This window comes from Hakea prostrata, chromosome 10 (genome assembly GCF_041222555.1).
Source record: "Hakea prostrata isolate BN-2017 chromosome 10, UWA_Hpros_2, whole genome shotgun sequence".
NCBI classification, from domain to species: Eukaryota; Viridiplantae; Streptophyta; class Magnoliopsida; order Proteales; family Proteaceae; genus Hakea; species Hakea prostrata.
The window spans coordinates 39693438-39711446 of NC_142609.1; the positions used below are offsets into that span (position 1 = coordinate 39693438).

The following is an 18009-nucleotide window of genomic DNA, read 5'->3' on the forward strand; positions in this document are numbered from 1 at the left end:
CTTTTGAATCAGAATCTATCAAAGCTTCCATAAGCGATGTGAAATTCAATTTTAGGGTTAGGGTTTTTGATGAATTCCCAAAAATTTAGGGTTTTCCCAGAATCTTCCAGCAACTAAATTAATTAGTATACCCAAGCGCTCCTCCAAAATAGATGGGAGTTGGATGGAAACTCTAGGGAACAATAGATGGGTTCTTATGAGATGAAGGGAAAACCTAAATAATTAACAAAGCTAAATGGGTTGGGATCAACTGGGAAGAAGGATAAAATTAGGGTTTAAAAATGGAACTGGGTTTGAGAAAGGATCTTAAGATGGATAAGGGTTAATTTTTGAAAGGGAAAAGGATCTCTTCTATTTCTTCCTTTTCTTCTTCTTTTTTCTTTTTTCCCTTTCTTTTTCTTTTCTGCTTTCTGTTTTTTTTTCGCCTTTCTGGTTCTGCCCCAAGGGTTTAAGAGGGCAGGGGAGAGACAATGAAGAGAAGAGAGGGAAAGAAAGGGCAGTAGGGCAGGGGAGGGAATTAAAGGCTGTAGAAGGTTGAGGGAGCTGCAGCCAGGGGTGCGACAGCAAGGGGTTGTGATTCAAGGTCTTGTGCAGGCAGGCGAGGTCCTAGGAAGGGGTGCGAGGGGTGTAAGAGGTGAGCCAGGGGCTAGGGGAAGGCTGCGAGTGAGGGGAAAGGGGTGGGGAGACTTGCGATGGTAGGGGAGAAGGAGAGGAAAGGGCTGTAACTGCTGTAATTACTTGGAAAACTTCTGTGACTGTTGATGGATGCTTAAGTTTGGAAGATGAATGCAAGGCTTGAAGAATGGTACTGAAATTAATTATTATTATTATTTTTTTTAGGGTAGAAAGAATGGTGCTGGATTTATAAAACTTAGTTTAAAATGTGCCCTGACCCCCTCAAATAGGAACTACGATCCTCAACTCAATAACTCTTATTCAAATAATCAGACTACAAAAACCTACAGAGAAAGAATAAGCTATTTATAGCCTACTAAAAGACTCCAAACTAATTGGGTTTCCTTTATAGGTTAGGCTTCTCTTACACTTATTCACTACCCACCAAATAAATAATAAAAGATCTAATGGACTCCAATTGACACATGCTGAAACTGAAATCCATTACTAAAGACTGATTGACACATGCTGGAATAAAAAAACTAAAGACTCACATGCTGAATTAAAACTTAAACAAGTAAAAACACATGCTGAAATTAGAGATTAATTAATCTTTCTTTTTTTTCTCGGGGGGGGGGTGGACAAGGGCAAATTGCCCCTCTATGGTTCGGCCAGCCTAAGGAGGCTTCCACTATGTGCGGGTTTTGGGCCCAATATAGAGTTTCGGCCGGTGGGTCCAACCCTGTTCACATCAATGATTCTCTCTTGGATAGCATCCATATTGTGAAACAGTCATGGGTTGCCAAATAGCCCCAACAAGGGAAAATTACAACAAATTCAGAACAAAACAGAGTAAATGGAACATACCAAGAACCAAACAGAGTATTGGACACGAATCTCATTAATGAAAAGCTTTTGGTGGTTTGTTCACCATTGGAGATTTAAGTCTGGACATGTATCTGGCCTTAGTAAGACTAGAATGTGTTTACCAATAAACACATTTGACTTCTTGACACTGAGAAGGCAGCAGGTCTGAGTTGTTGGATTAGTGTCTGTATCCAGTAGTACTTGATGGCAAAAAGTCCAGAAAAACCTAGTAGGAACTTTTTCCTCCCAACTGGACAGCCTGACTTTTAAGGATCTTTTAGGACTGGACTGATTTGAGGCTTCTAAACATAGTAGTGGCCTCAAATTGATGAAAAAAAACAACTGTATAAGTGAGCTCCATTTCAACCCCAAGTTTGAAATTGTTTCACAGGAGAAGTGAAGATGCACATTATAAAACCCATTTTAGACATCAGATACTAAATATTTACGAATACAATAATGTTCAAAACTCAAAAGAACTAAAATATATCATTATACATTAGAAATGTTCATCATCAATGTTCATATTACGAAGTTCACACGATGGGCACAGGATTACAATAAAATCTCAAGATATGACTGAGATCTCAACAAGATATGCTAATTTCTCATCTCACCACTTGACTTGTCTTGCTAATGCATCCTGGGTTGGACCCCCACCCCCCCCCCAAAAAAAGAAGCCCGAAAATCATACCCAAAAGGTGCACCTAAGGCTGGCCAAATACCCAAGGGGTATTCTGGTCATTTTCCAAGTCCCTCTTCTAGGGCCCAATATGAATCTTATTTTGGCTCCCACGGTCCCAAGGTTAGGGATATAATTTTTATTTTTATTTTTATTCTGATGAGTCATTTAAGAGTTACAGACAATTAAAGTTAGCGTTGAGTTGTTATCCTTAATTTTAGGAAACCCTATCCTAAAGTAGTTCTATTTAGTTAAGTCTTAGCTTGGTTCACAAATAAGTGTCTGTAAGAGATTCCAATATAGGGGCTGGAATCTTGTAGTAAGTGTTGTTAGAGGCCTAGAGTTGTTCTAAAATAGGAAAGAGTTATTTCCTTTTAGAAGTATTAGTATGAGTGGTTTTAGCTGAGTCCTAATTTGGCAAGTATTTGTTTACTTAGGGGGGCCAAGTTACCAATTTGAGTTTAGCTGGCTTTACAAGGCTATAAATAGCCCAAGTCTTTTTGTAATTGTCAGTCTTCATTATTCAATGAAACCAGAGTTTGAAAAATTGACTTGAGAAGTCGTGGGATCCCTGGGAGGGTGACCAGCGGCTCGTATTTTGCATTGTGTGTTCAACTTCAAGGTTTTCTTCATTATTTCAAGCATTCAGCAGAGGAGCTTCTGCAGTTCTTTAACCACAAGTAAGTAGGATACCCCCACCCATACCCTAACCCTCTCTCTATCCGCCCCCTAACAGCCCCTTCCCTCTCTTGTTTGGCTTAGTTCTGCACCTCCAACCTATCACACATCTCCTTAGACTTTTTCTCTTTAGTTTCCTGCAATTCCAGCCCCTTCCCCTAGACCAAGAGACCCTCCCCTTGCAATTGTAGGTCATTCCTGCCCCTCCCTGCTTCTGCGCAAGAAGCAGCACCTCTCCTAGTAAACCCCACTCCCCCAGCCCCTCTAGACTCAAAAAACAACCTTTCCTAGGATCACACCTAACCTAGGAACACATTCCATAAGCCAATTAACCTAACCAACTTATTCTACCCTAACATGAAATTTTCTGCAAGTCTTCTTCAATCTTGGACTTCTGCAGATTTTTCAGAAGTTTCATAAAACCCTAAACCAGTCCCTCCAATACCCAGAGCCTAAATCTAAAACATAAACACAACAAAGTCAGAGCCCAAAACCCACTGGCCAAGACTTCTAAAAACCCCAGTTTACCCTTATAAACCCTAATTGACTGCTGGATCTACTTCAAAAGATCATAAAAGTCTAACCCTAAATTTCGAGGTTACATCACTCGCTTGGCTGAAAAAGCATACCCTGGAGAACCCAAATCAAGAAGTTCACCTTATACATCCCAAAACAAAACAACTTCACCAAAACTTTAGAACACACACCTAAGTACCTAACTCATCCCAAACATCTTCTAGCATCATTCCCAGGTTTCCAAATTCATCATAGACACATCCAACCATCCCAACGCAAATTCTGATGTGAACAAGGGTTGACTCCCTGGCTGAAACCCTGGAGCGGGCCCCAAGGCCACTCCAAAGTGGCGCACATAGGGTTGTTTTGGTCCATTCCAGCCCTAAATACTTGCTGGATTTAATTTCCAAAATTCCATTTCCTCATGTTCAAGAGTCTTGTTTTAGTTTGGTGTTGAGGTCTTGAGTCCTTAGGAGGCTTCTTTATAGGAACTTTGTAGTCTTTATTTACCAGGAGAGTTCATTTTCTTTATGTTGAAGTCTTAGTGTCTAAGGAGGAGTCTATTTCCAAGAAGATTCCGTTAAGTGTTTAGTTTAAATTGAAGTTTTTAAATGTGTAGCCGGATTAATTGTAAGGGAGATCCTAAACAATAAAGGATTCCCACTTATATTGGAGTCTTTAATTTGGATCCTTAGTAGGCTGTAAATAAGCCTAGTCTTTCATAATAATCTTTAAGTCTGATTATTTGAAAAAGAATTGATTGAGTTAAGAATCGTGGCCATGTTGAGAAGGCCATGGTTGAGTCAAGATTTAGAGTTCTTCTTCAAAGATCAGCACCTTCTTCGAGCTCTAGCACTCTTCTTCAAGTCTCCAACAAATTTTCAAGAAATTACAGCAGCTTACAACCAAGTACAGCAAGCCCCACCCCCTCCCCACACTTCTCAAACCCATCGGATCCCTCCCCAGCCCCTTTCCCTTCTTGCACAGGCCCTTGAAACCCCTCCCCTCCCATCACAGTCCCTTCCCAGCCCTCTCCTGGCCCTGCAGGCCTACCCCCCCCCAAATCTTCCTTGCGACAGCAAGGAAACCCTCCCCCCCAGCCCCTACCTACTTTGCAGCACTCTCCCTTCCCCCTTTCTTTCTCTTTCAGCCCCCTCTCTCTTTCTCTGCTGACTCGTGGAAAAAACATAAAAATGGAAAAGAAAGAAATACAAAAAGAAGCAAAAAGAAAAGAAAAGAAAAGAAAAGCACGATTGCCCAAGATCTTCACAACCCTATCACATCACCTCCCACAAGTTGTATTGCTTTCCCTCAGAAGTTTCCACCCATTAGGGTTTGTTAAAACCCTAACTTTCCTTCAAAGAACAAGCCCATGCTTACCCAAAACCTTTCAGATCAATCCCCTCTATTTTCTCTCAACCCTTGGGTGACTCTGAATATCCCAAAGCTTATCCCATAAGGATTTGACAAAAACCCAAATTTACCCTTTTCCGAGAAAATATCCAAACCATATAGGTTTGACTTAATTGAGCTTTACAATAAAAATTTAAGATTCATACTTGGTACCTTAGATCATCCCATTATCCAAGAAACCGAACCACTAAAATGGAATCCATCAAATTCCCAAGATCGAAATCTCACATAGCAACATAAAAGAAACATCCAGAATCCTTCATTACTCATTCCATCTATCTCAGCGAATCCTAAATTTGACCATAAACCAAAACTCAGCCTATTTGAACCTTTCATTAGAGATCTACGAAGAATTATCTCCTAGTTGATCTCCTACCAATCTAGGACTACATCATCACTTCTTGCTTCTTTATGTGTTTGTATTTAAGTTCATTGTCATGGAAATGAATATACCTGAATAGCTCGTTCACAATGATTCAGCACAAGTTTCAGAGCACCAAGCTCACAGACTCAATCAATCAAAATCTGATAAAAGAAAATGGAAGAAAGAAGGATCTAACTGATTTCAAAATGGCAGAATCACATCTATATTCATGAATTCCACTTAGTTTGTTTCTAGCATCAATATAATTACCAATGACTAACTTGACAATCTAAATGGTAAAAGTGCAAAAGGAAATATTGGTTATTACCGTGTCACCAGGTTGAACATATGGGTGGAGCATGTCAACAATCTGCAAAGCAGGTTAACAGACATATCAAAGGGTGAGCACTTTCTCAGACAATATCACATAATAAGAGATTAAAGAGAAATTAAGATGTTAAAAATGCCAAGACTGTTAACTGAAATAGCAGGAAAAGAAAAAAGAGACAAAACAACTGGGAGAATATGAAGAAGAAATAACAATTAAAATTGCATTATCCAGTTCTCACAAAGCAATCATCATTCCTAATCTGTTTGAACCAGGAAGCCGTTATCCTTTTGTTGTAAATTAGGTTACCTAGTTCCCATAAACTATAATGCTTTATAAAAATATTACAAACAACAACAACCACAAAAACAACCACAACAACAACAACAATAAAGCCTTGTCCCAACTAAATGGGGTCAGCTACATGGATTCTTGCCCTCCAATCAGTTTTGTTCGAGGCCATGCTAGATACAAGGCCTAAGCTATACATATCTTTTCTCACCACTTCTCCTAAGGTTATCTTAGATCTACCCCTAGCTCTTCTAGTTCCTTCAATATGGATTATATCACTTCTCCGTACAGGGTTATATATAGGTCTCCGTTGAACGTGGCTGTGCCACCTCAAACGACTTTCTCGAAGCTTATCACTTATGGGAGCAACTCCTAGACCAACTATAATATGATCATTTCTTATCTTATCCATCCTAGTTTTGCCACTCATCCATCTTAGCATTCTCATTTCTGCTACACTGAGTTTATCTATATGATTCTTTTTAACAACCCAACACTCTGCACCGTACATCATAGCTGGTCGAACAACGGTCCTATAAAATTTTCCTTTAAGCTTTAATGGAATACACCGATCACATAAGACCCCGGACGCACCTCTCCACTTCATCCACCCTATTTTAATTCTTTGGGAAACCTCATCCTCTAAATCACCTCTTTTACTTATGATTGAACCTAGGTGCCTAAAACAATCACTCAATCTCTTTATCGTCAAGTATCACCACCTCATCATCTGCCCGATCATGACTAAAGTTACAAACTAGATATTATGTCTTCGATCTACTAAGTTTAAAGCCTTTTGATTCCAAAGCTATTCTCTATGACTCTAATTTGGTATTAATCCCCACTTGGGTCTCATCAATCAACACAATATCATCCACAAAAAGCATACACCAGGGGACCTCATCTTAAATGTCTTTGGTTAATTCATCCATTACTAGTGCAAATAGATATGGGCTTAAAGTTGACCCTTGATGTAGCCCAACTATTATCGAGAATTCATTACTTTAACCCCCCACTGTTCTAACACTAGTCACCGAACCATCATACATATCCTTAACTATATCTACATATTTACTTGCAACACTTCTTTTCTCTAGTACTTGCCAAATTAACGCTCTAGGGACTCTATCATAAGCTTTTTCTAGGTCAATAAATACCATATGAAGGTCTTTCCTGCATTCTCTATACCTTTCCATAAGTCTCCTAGTTAGGTAAATAGCCTCCGTTGTAGATCTTCCCGCCATAAACCCAAATTGGTTCTCCGTAACTATAGTTAAGTGTCTCAAACGGGTTTCAATTATTCTCTCCCATAATTTCATCGTATGGCTCATCAATTTAATGCCCCAATAGTTATTACAACTTTGAATATCTTCTTTATTTTTGTAAATTGGAACCACGACGCTTCTCCTCCATTCATCTAGCATTTTCCCTATGCTCATAATCTTATTAAACAACTTAGTCAACCAAACTAGTTCATGGGTTCCTAAGCTCTTCCATACTTCAATTGGGATTTCATCAGGACCTTGTGTCTTGCCGAGTTTCATCCTCCTTAAAGCTTCTTTTACTTCAGACATTGAAATTCTACGTATATAAGTTCGGACATTGGTGCCTTGGTGAAAGGTGTAATCGTCCGAATCATAAGTGCTTGAAGAATGCTCATTTAGTAAGCTAGAGAAATAGGTTTCCCATCTTTTCTTAATGTCCTCCTCACAAACTAAAACTTTACCATCTCCATTTTTAATACATCTAACATGGTCAAGATCTCTACTCTTCCTATCCCTCATCTTAGCTATCTTATAAATAGATTTCCCCCTCCCTTCGTGCCCAACTTATTGTATAACTCTTCATACTTCTTTTCCCTTACTTTTCCCGCAATTTTCTTAGCTTCATTTCTATCCAACCTATACCTTTGAAGATCCTCAACATCCTTAGTTCTTTGCCATGTCTTAAAACTAGCTTTTTTATTCCTAATGACAGCTTGAACCTCACTATCCCACCACCACGTCTCTTTATAAGAATGGAGCTTTCCTTTTAATTGACCTAGGACATCTTTAGCCACTTTCTTAATACACATAGCCATCTCATTCCACATTGCATTGGTATCCCCTTTAAAATCCCATTTTCCCTGTTTGACTACTTCATTAACGAAGGATTTTGAGCACTCTTCTTTCAAATTCCACCATCTTATTCTGGGATTGTTTACCTTGGACCTTTTATGTGTTCTTGAGACTAAGCACATATCCAAGACCACAAGTCTATGTTGTACAGTTAAGCTTTCCCCCGGTATCACCTTGCAATCCTTGCACAACAATCTATCAGTCCTTCTAGTTAGGAAAAAATCTGTTTGGCTTCTATGCTGTCCACTTTTGAAGGTAATTAAATGTTCATTTCTCTTTTTGAAGTAAGTATTTATAATAGATAGATCAAAAGCAATAGCAAAATCTAAAATTGAAATCCCCTCCTCATTCCTTTCTCCAAAACCATATCCTCCATGTACACTCTCATATCCTCTTTGATCTTTTTCCAATATGTCCATTTAAATCACCTCCTATGATAATCTTTTCTCCTTCACGAATTCCTTGCATTAATCCATCCGTATTTTCCCAACATTCTAGCTTTAAACTTTCATCTAATCCTACTTGAGGTGCATATGCACAAATTATATTTACGAACTCTTTCTCCAATACAAGCTTGATAGCAATAATCCTATCACCCACTCTTTTAACATCCACCACATCATTTGTTAAATCTTTATCCACTATTATACCCACTCCATTTTTATATGATTTATCCCCAGTATACCAAAGTTTAAAGTCATCCAACTCTTTGGCTTTTTTACCCTTCCATCTAGTCTCATGAATGCAAGCAACATTAATCCTTCTTCTCCTCAAAACATGTATCAATTCTAAGCTCTTACCAGTTAATGATCCTATGTTCCAAGATGCTAATATAATCCTATGTTTATGGACTAGCTTCTTTACTTGCACTCATCCACGGCGCGGGAACACTTGCCTACTTATCACCGCATCCGGGCACTGATGCGACGCGTCACTTACAGGGGACGCCCTAGCTAACCCTTGCCTACTTATCACTACACCCGAGTCATCGTGTAGCACATCGCTTCTTTTGTCAGGAACGCCCTAGCATAGCTTTTATCATATAAGGTCGAATCCATGAAAAAAAAAAGGTTTGGCTAGATTTTTTCGGTGCCGGCTGCCGATCTGACACACCAACCCTCCTCCTTTACCCGGACTTGGGATTGGCAGCAAAACACTAGCGGAGTTCTTTATAAAAATATTACAATCATAGAAATAAATTAAGAGGAACTTCAAAGGATAAGCACATGGATGACAAGATGGGAGGAGCAGTGAAATACAGAAGACAAAGGATGTGAAGATCCATATCCGAGTAAGGACATTTCCAAGCTCGTACAAATCTAAATCTCGATTGGGAGATTTGAACAATCTCCAGACCAAGAAACAAAATTTTGGTCAAAACCAAGATTTTGACCCAAGAAAAGGCCAAAACTTTTAGGTTTCGACCGAAATTTAGGTTGAAACATATGATCTTTTTCTAAATTTTGACCCTAGGTTTCAGGCCTTAAATGACATCCATTTCATCTGATTTCTTGCCTCCTACCTATTTAAAGCATAATAAACACAATGGAACTAGTATTTTGCCAAAAAAAAACCACTGAAAATTTATCATAAGGCAACCACACTAGAACAAATATTAAAATAACATGTTTTGGTAATCCACTCCTCCCAGATAAGAATATTAACAAAATGTATATTGGTGATCCTTTCAAGCATTCCAAATGATCCAAATCTACACTTCACAATCAGGGTGCAGTAGAGAGGAGTGATATTGTGCAAGGTGAGGTGTCAACGAATACAACTAAAAAGAATGATCAATGATCACAGAGATAAATAAAAAGATGGAGGGATATTTTGATCCCCACCAAGTCAGTCCACCAAATCATGAACTAATTAAATGTCCAGAATGCTAGTAACAATAGGTCATTAAAATTAGATATCAAGGAATCTCTATAGAAATGGAACCAACATTGTGAATAGATTGAAACTCGGAACAAGTGGGAATTGTAGTGAAAGGAAGTCGTTGCTGAGGATCTCAGCTAATTCCAATGGCTAAGTTGGAAGATCTGAAGAAGTTGATTAGGACAAAATAATATCTTCAGAACCGTAATCCCTAAGACCTACAATAAATAATGCTTATAGTTGTGATCTGATGGCTAAAACTTTACATTCTTCTCTGGTTTATACTTTATACCCTTCTACTGGGGTTATTGCTAGTTGACCGCTGTGAACCATTGTCAGTTATTTTCAGCTGTCATATCCTTATTTAGTCTTAAATTAAGCAGCATATACAGTTCAAACACTGCTTCTTCTTTTTTCTTTTGGTAGAGATTTGAACTTCTGCTTCAGGGTTTTGTTGTAGATACCATCAGATGCATCAACCAATCCATGTAAATACTCACAGTACTGGATAATAAGAAAATATTTACTGTAGTGGACATTAGGCCAACTCAATTACCTCCTTAAGCTTGTCAACTTTGGTAAAATGCCGACCAAAGGATGTGTAACGCATGCCGTGAAGAAAGGGCGCAAGATAAACCCTAAGCTTATTCTACAACAGGACAAGAAAAAGTCAGTGATGCCAAAAGAGTATCATCTCCATCATTCAATATAAAATCCAAGATATATAATTGATGGCTACAAGTATCTAACAAGGCAAAGTTTGGGAATAATGAAATCAACATCTTGTGCCTCTGCTACACCTACTTATGGTTTGTGAACTCAATCATGAGACCTATCCTGCCAACTCAAAAAAAGAGAGTTTGTTCAAGATGGTGAGATCTTGCTGAGTTGGTGGAATTTTTTCCACAACTCGAGGCTCCAACTTTAGGGGTATTAAGGGTCATTAAGGGGCTGAAACTCGCTGTCCAGCTTATTTCAGCCATTGAAGACACCGCTATCATCAGATTTTGAAAACTACTACACCAACGTGAAACCTTAGAATGGCTTATTGTCCTCACCATATTCTCCTATTACGAATGTTCAAAGTTCCAATAGTCAAACAAGTTTAATATATGAAACATGTTCCAGTTCAAATGACAATCCAATCATCGAAGTTACAGCTCAAAGTTGAGACTTAAGATCCTAAGTGCTAAGCACATCGTCCCATCTCGTACATCATCTCATCTTGCTACATGGTAAAAGAGAGATATAAGTTCTCCTACCATGCAGCTACTGAATATTCTTGTTGTTCTTAAGTGCATGAAACTCAAATTACAAGCATTTCCAAAACAAAAGCCCAAAGTATGAATGGATATACAAAATAAATAATGTTTGAAGGAGAGAACAAGCAATGGGATCCTTAACTAGCCTACAGAGAAGAAAAGGATTTTAAAAGTATTTCAGATTCAAATCAACACTCTTCAATTATGAAAAGAGGACCATTTATTTGTGCAAGGGTTGAGAACTTCACACTGCCAGCATGAAGATATTAACTGCAATCCCGTGTCAGAGCAGTGAGAAAAGATAACTATTCTTGAGAGAAGGCTTAGTTCTTTGGATGCCATAGTTGAATAAATGTGGCATTTTGGAGACACAAAGCTCAAACTTGGATTTCAATTTAAAGACTCAGGGACCTGTATATGTTCTGGAGTTATAATGGTAACTAGTTATTCAGGTAATTGATGATAGTTTAATTGCCTAGGCAATCATAGAACTTCTTGAGTCTCAGATGACAGCCACTATGTTCTAAGAAAGATAGAACCCACCTTGGATGCCCCGTAGTGGCATACCTTATATTATGTTGGCTTTTGGCATTTCACGAGCTTACATTGATTCAAGTTTATTTTATTCTACAGTTTGTTTATTGTGGGTTTTCTCCTCTTAATAATTACTAGTATTAGTCTGTGTATATATGTGTGTGTGTGTGTATTGCATTGATGTAGCTTCTACATTGCATACAATCATAAGAGAGAGAGTGTTCCTGTTGTGAAATAGGGTCGCCTCTCCAGGCTGAAACCCTAGTGCGGACCCGAGGCCCCCTCAAGGTGGCACACCTCAGGCTAGCTGAACCCTAAATAGGTGCATTTTGGTCATTTTCTAGCCTAATTACTTGCTGACTCTAATTTCGGAATTTTAGTTTTAATTTCTAGAGTTCAGTCATGTCTTAAAGTCTTAATTTGAGATAGTAGTCAAGTTCTTGTGCCATAAGGAGTGTTTCTTTTATAGACAATTAGGACTTTTATTTCAAGAAGAGTTCCTTATTTTTTGGGATTGTTATTCAAGAGTAAAGGGTATCTTAACTTATGAACGAAACCCTCAAGGCAGTTTCTAAAAGTCCTAGTTGAGTCTCCCAATTAGAGTTAGATTATTTCTTTCCTGATGTAAAGCTATAAATAAGCCATTCTAGTATCCAAAAATTTACTCCCATTGAATAAAGAAAGTGTGAGACAAAGATATAGCAGTATAAGGGGAAAAGGTGATCAGATGTACTATAATTAAGAAAGAAAAAGGAAGTGTGAGACAAAATCACAAAAATGAAAGAAAGGACTGCAAAGAAACCAGGCCTGGACAAGGATGGTAAAGAAAGGACAGAAAAAAGATGAAGCAGTTAAGGTGTTCACTGGGGCCAGCCAATTAAGCCTCAAAATTAAATTGTGACTCAGCCTTAGCTAGCATACTTCATTGGTACCCATTGTTTCCTCTATAAGAAACAAAGGCCTGTCTAGCAACCCAATTCAATCTCTCAACCCCCTTCTCAACTGTTTACCAAAGCCTTCAGGGAGGTTTCCTTGTCCACGTGGGAACTCCCCAATACAAAGATTATATTCGTCAGATCCCTACAAATTATGATATTACCAACCAGCTTTTTGTTTCAGTGCAATACGAAACAGGAAGAAACATATTCATATTGGTCACTACCTACACAATACATACCAATATGTCTCTTTTTATTATTATTATTTTTTAAATGGCATGTATTAGATTATCAAAATGTAACAACCGACACAGGTTGATAAGAACAATATGATCAGTAAATTTTGATACCATCAACATATTCCAATAGAGGGTTTGGTGGCTGCACTAATATGTATATAGCTCAATGCATATGGAAACCATTGATAAATTACATAAAAACCATTGTCCCGCAAAAATCCAATACAACTATTCTAATAGGAAAATATAGGAAGACTCTCAACCAAGAGTATAAAATCTCTATTTAATCTTGCTCTTTCACACTTTGGGAGTTTAAAAAAACTAATCAAGAAGCTCCAAAACTTCATCCTTTGAATCATCCAATATTCTTCATGGCCATAAACTTCCACAACATGCAAGAAACCTCATCTATTATAACAAAGTTAATTTAATACAATAGTGTATACACTGCTCTTCATCTTAGAGTTTATGCATTATACATGTTACGTAGCGTTTATATATACTGTTCTTTGCTCTGAAATGCATGTCCATGCGTACTTTATCCATTCCAATGTGTTTTTGCCACAGCTGATACATATCTACATTCCTATATGATATGACACTATACACTGCAGACCCATTTGATAACTCAGCGAAAAATAGTTTTTGGCATTGCTTGCTTCAAGAAACAAAGAATTTGGCCAAAAACCGTCTCATAAAACTGTTTTGTGTCCAGCGATTTTTGCAACATAAATTGAAATTTATAACATAGTTGTTGCGCCAACATGTTTCTCAAAGCGAACGTTGGGCGTAGGTTGGGTTTAAGTGAAACAATTTTAGAAAGGGGTATTAATAAATTTTGGCTTCCTAAACATAAGAACCCTGCTAAAACCCTCTCATAATGCAATCAAACTCTTCCATTTGTTGCTTCTTCAACTCTAACAATAGGGATTGCTCAGTTCTTCATCTTCTCTATCTCCTGTGACCAAAGTTCATCTTCATCATCTATACCTCTGATGAAACCCTACCCCCATCTTGGCAAAAGGGGTCATTGTACTTCATCTTCTCTGTCTCCAGTTACTGAAACAAAATGCCTGCTAATCCTATTTCTGCTTCCAGAAGCAAGTTTTATCATATGCCAATAACAGTGTTTCTGCCTCCATAAACAATTAATACAGCTCCTACAAACACCCAAAACTGCTCCTAGTGTTTCTCTAAGTAGAAACACTTGGTGGGTTATCAAATGAGTTCTATGTTTCTTAATTACTAACCAATACAATACTCTATAGGGATTAGATCTTAGTTCTAACAACTACTACATGAGATCAAGCCTTATATAAAGGTAATTCTGAAACCAAATCAACAAAATTCAAGCAATTGAGTGGAGTAGTCAAACCTCTCGTGTTTGAGAAGTTGAGAACTAAGAAGGCGAGAACACAGGTGGCTTCAGCGAGCATCCTCCCTCAATTCCAGCTAGGGTGAACTATTATTCCCTCGATCCATCATAAATGAACCTTCCACCTACCTATATGGTTCGGTCACAGTATGTTTTTCATTTTTCCTTTTTCTCTCCTTTGCATTTTATAGTTGCTTCCTTCTTGCTTTTGTTACAGAATTTTAATTTATCTTTTCCCCCCAATATGAGTTGTTGCTGGTACAAGGTGGTCTGCTCACTTTATAGTCTCTTTCCTTCTTTTTGTGATCTCTTTACTGTAACCCATATGAAAGCCTGGGAGCTGGAACCATGGACATTAAGGCCTAGCAGTCATTTTGGTATCATGGAGGTGGTATAAGAAAAAACTTACATATTTTTTATGCAGATCCAACGATCCACATCTGAGAGGACAGGACCAAAGAGGGGCTGCCACTTTGATGCCCAGAATTTATTTCTAATTGTGATAAATAGTTTTTTTCCTTTAGTTACTTATGATAAAGCAATGTCCATGATTTAGGCTTCACGAGCTGTTAGTCAGAACACCTATGACCTATCCTCTAGTCGTAGCAGGTATACAAGTCCAATGAGACTATAATTAGGAATTGTGGCCCTCTTCTAATCAAGAAGGCATGCTGCCTGTTTAAATCCCCATCAAGGAGAATAAAGATTGCAACTTCATTATTAAGATTTTCTTTCTCTCAAATGCAATTGTGGTTTTGCATGGGATCTGCCCAAGTTCATTCAAAAGTGCTGCAGCCTAGTAAGTTAAACCCCAGGAGGAGCTACAGCATGCATAGATAAAAATCAGTTCACAGTGGAATCAGTCCTCAAAAACCATCAATTCTCCTCCATTACTCAGAAACAGAAAATTATCCTGAATGCTCTACTTTTCTCTTTATTCTCTCTTTATTCTAAAACCAAGTGACAAATATGCTCATGTGTAGAATCGTAGGACATAAAGCATACATCATAACATACTTAGAGTGAAGCTATTTGGGTATTTTTCTATAATTTGCAGGTTAAAGGACAATGGGTAGAAATAATGTTAATGGACGAAGATGATGATCTTATCAGATGAAGGAACCTATAGACTAAGAAGCTTTATCCATTATGCACATCAAGGAACTAAACTGCAAAGAAGAGCAAAAGGACAAGAATGTAATTTCCACAAAGTGAAAGTTTATCAAAAGATATTGGATCTTGGGCTGATCTCATCCGTGATTAAAAATGGTGCAACATTAAAGCAGTTCAATCCGAGATAAGAATAGAGTGATACATGCAAAAAACCATTGTGGTTCAGTTATAATTTTAGTTAGTTTTAAAATAGAATGGATGAAGTCGAGAGGCACATGCGAGGTCACTGATGATCGATGTATTCCTTGAAAGCTAGGTGGAAATTCTACAAGACCGTCGCACAACCAGCTACGGTGTATGGTACAAAGTGTTGGGTTGTTCAAAAGCATCATATAGATAAACTCTCTGTAGCAGAAATGAGAAGGCTAAGATGACTGAGATTTAATCTAAATTGAAGGAATTAGAAGAACTAAGGGTAGACCTAGACTTAAAAGAAGTGATGAGAAAGGATATGGACTTGTACCTAGTATGGCCACTAACAGATCTGGTTGGAAGGCAAAAATCCATGCAGCCGACCCCATTTAATTTTGACAAGGCTTCCTCTTTCTCCATTTCATCTGCTTGGATTTCATCAAAATCCTTTCTTCCCAAATCCCTTTGGTACAAACTTGTTTGGTTAAAAAATTGCATCCATAGATTCCCTTACTGTTTGGAGAACCCCATTGCAGTGCCTCTCCACCCTCTCTTTCCCTCGCAGGGTCATATCCCATTGCTCACTTTACATCTTTTGTGACTATACCCAAGGAAGATACACCGGCACTTCTTCTCCTGTCCCTACACCAAACGTATCTTGTCCCTAGCCCTGCCCCCCGGCGCTCCCCCCTTGTGTGTGCGCGGCATGGCCCGCTCCCCACTGTGCCTGTTGTGCCCTTTCCAATATTTGGTCCGAGCACAACCTTGGTAGGTGATCTTTCCAAATCCTGATCCACTGATCAGATTTGAAAGGCCATCTACATTAGGATCACCTCTTTCTCACCCCACAAACCCCCCCCCCGGCACCCCTTGTAGACACCCCAAGTAACAGACTCATTGTTGTTATCTCGGGCCTAGACCAATCCAATTTGTTTGCTTCTATAGCCCATTGGGTTGTGACAATTCACAACCCCCCCCCCCCAAAAAAAAAAAAAAAAAAGAAAAAAAAAACTCCTTACCTACTTGATAGACCGTGCAATATTAACAACTACTTCAAAAAACAAAAAGTAATTTATTTGCAATTTCTTTTTTGCCTAAAGAAACAGCTAATTTCCAGGATGACAAGCATAACGGGTGGAACAATAACCTCACTGATTGTTTGTTCGGTTTCATTGCCAAACTTTGTTACCCTAGAGCTATGTGAATTGTGTGTTCTTTCTTTTCAGCAATAAAATTTCCTTGTTACTTATGCCCTCTCGCCCTGAAAAAAAGATTAACTCTTTATTTATGAGAACTAGGATAATGATTGACAGAGGTTAAACTTGTCTCATGATGGATAGGATGGCATAGTCAAGAAGACAACATAAACATGCAACAAATCAATGACTGTAGGTGAAATTAGTAATAGGAATAGAAATTCAGTTTTCCAGTAAATTAAAAAATTTGGGAAGTGAGGACACCTTCCATTGAACAAGCTTATACAGGACATCAGGAGCACAAAGTTCCTTCACATCATCAATGCTCCATCCTTCTTCCAACTTCTGTAGAGCAGCACGAGCAGCCTATGAAAGAAGAACAAGAACAAGGAAGAGGAGGGGGGGGGTTGCAGGGGAGAATCAATTGGAGCCAATTTACAATAATATGATGCATTGCAAGTTCACAACATTCATTTTCAGAAGTGTCATGGAAAAAAAAACATACCTCAACAGAACCTTCCACTTTTCCCTGAGTAATGGTCTTGTCAACCATGTTTTTTGAGGAGTGTGCATGTGTAACTGGCATTTTGTATTTCTCTGTGATCTTATCTAAGGTCATTGACGCTGAACAACACTGAATTAAATCCAGTATCCTGAAATGAAACATATAGAATTCAGAATAATAATAAATAAATAAAAAGGGTTAATCCATTAGAGCAGCAGAGAGAGAGAGAGAGAGAGAGAGAGAGAGATAGAAATAGAGACAAAGTGAATATGTAAAGAAAGAAACCCTAAATAAGGGACACCATAGCTAATAAATTGGGTTTTGTTTAGGTTGTATTATGTGATTTTTTTTTTTAAACTGGTTTGGTTTGATTTGGCTACAGCAATATTTCAAGACCCCCCAGTTTGAATTGAAAGCAAACCAGATAACAAACGAAAAAGACATCATATGTAAGAATCCACATTCCTAACTACTAATCCTGTGCACTACCCCCACTTACTGGGCTTAGAAAGGAAGCTCATTACGTCAAAAAACCCAAAAATAAGAAGCCTAATGTCTATGAAACCCAACCATGGGACAAAACATATGTTTCTGCAGCCCAACTGACCCAATTGGATAAGCTTAACTGCATCATGTAGGGTACATGTTCAAAGGACTAGGAGAAGAATTTGGATTGGGGATGATTCAACTAATTGTAGTTGAAGAGAACAGGAGAGAAGAAACCAACTTTGAGATATCAATCAAGTACACACTGCCCAACAGCACCAAAGCTCCTAGAAAAAAGTAATATTCTTCATTAAAATCATTTCTAATTGATGCAAGATGTATCACAAATAAATAATGATAACAACAACAACAACAACATGAACCTTGTCCCAACTAAACGGTGTTGGCTAAAAATTA

General features: G+C 38.2%; 1 protein-coding gene across 2 annotated transcripts in view; it reads right to left on the reverse strand.

Annotated features, from left to right (window-relative positions):
* Positions 1-18009, reverse strand: part of EDM2 (ENHANCED DOWNY MILDEW 2) — a 61275-nt gene that overhangs the window by 9754 nt on the left and 33512 nt on the right. For both annotated transcript variants that reach the window (XM_089138981.1, XM_089138982.1), the window contains exons 11-14: positions 17107-17254; positions 16866-16967; positions 10309-10401; positions 5464-5505 (exon numbers count right to left, since the gene is read on the reverse strand). In XM_089138981.1, coding sequence (XP_088995107.1) covers positions 5464-5505; positions 10309-10401; positions 16866-16967; positions 17107-17254 — 385 coding nt within the window. The remainder of the gene's footprint in view (positions 1-5463; positions 5506-10308; positions 10402-16865; positions 16968-17106; positions 17255-18009) is intronic.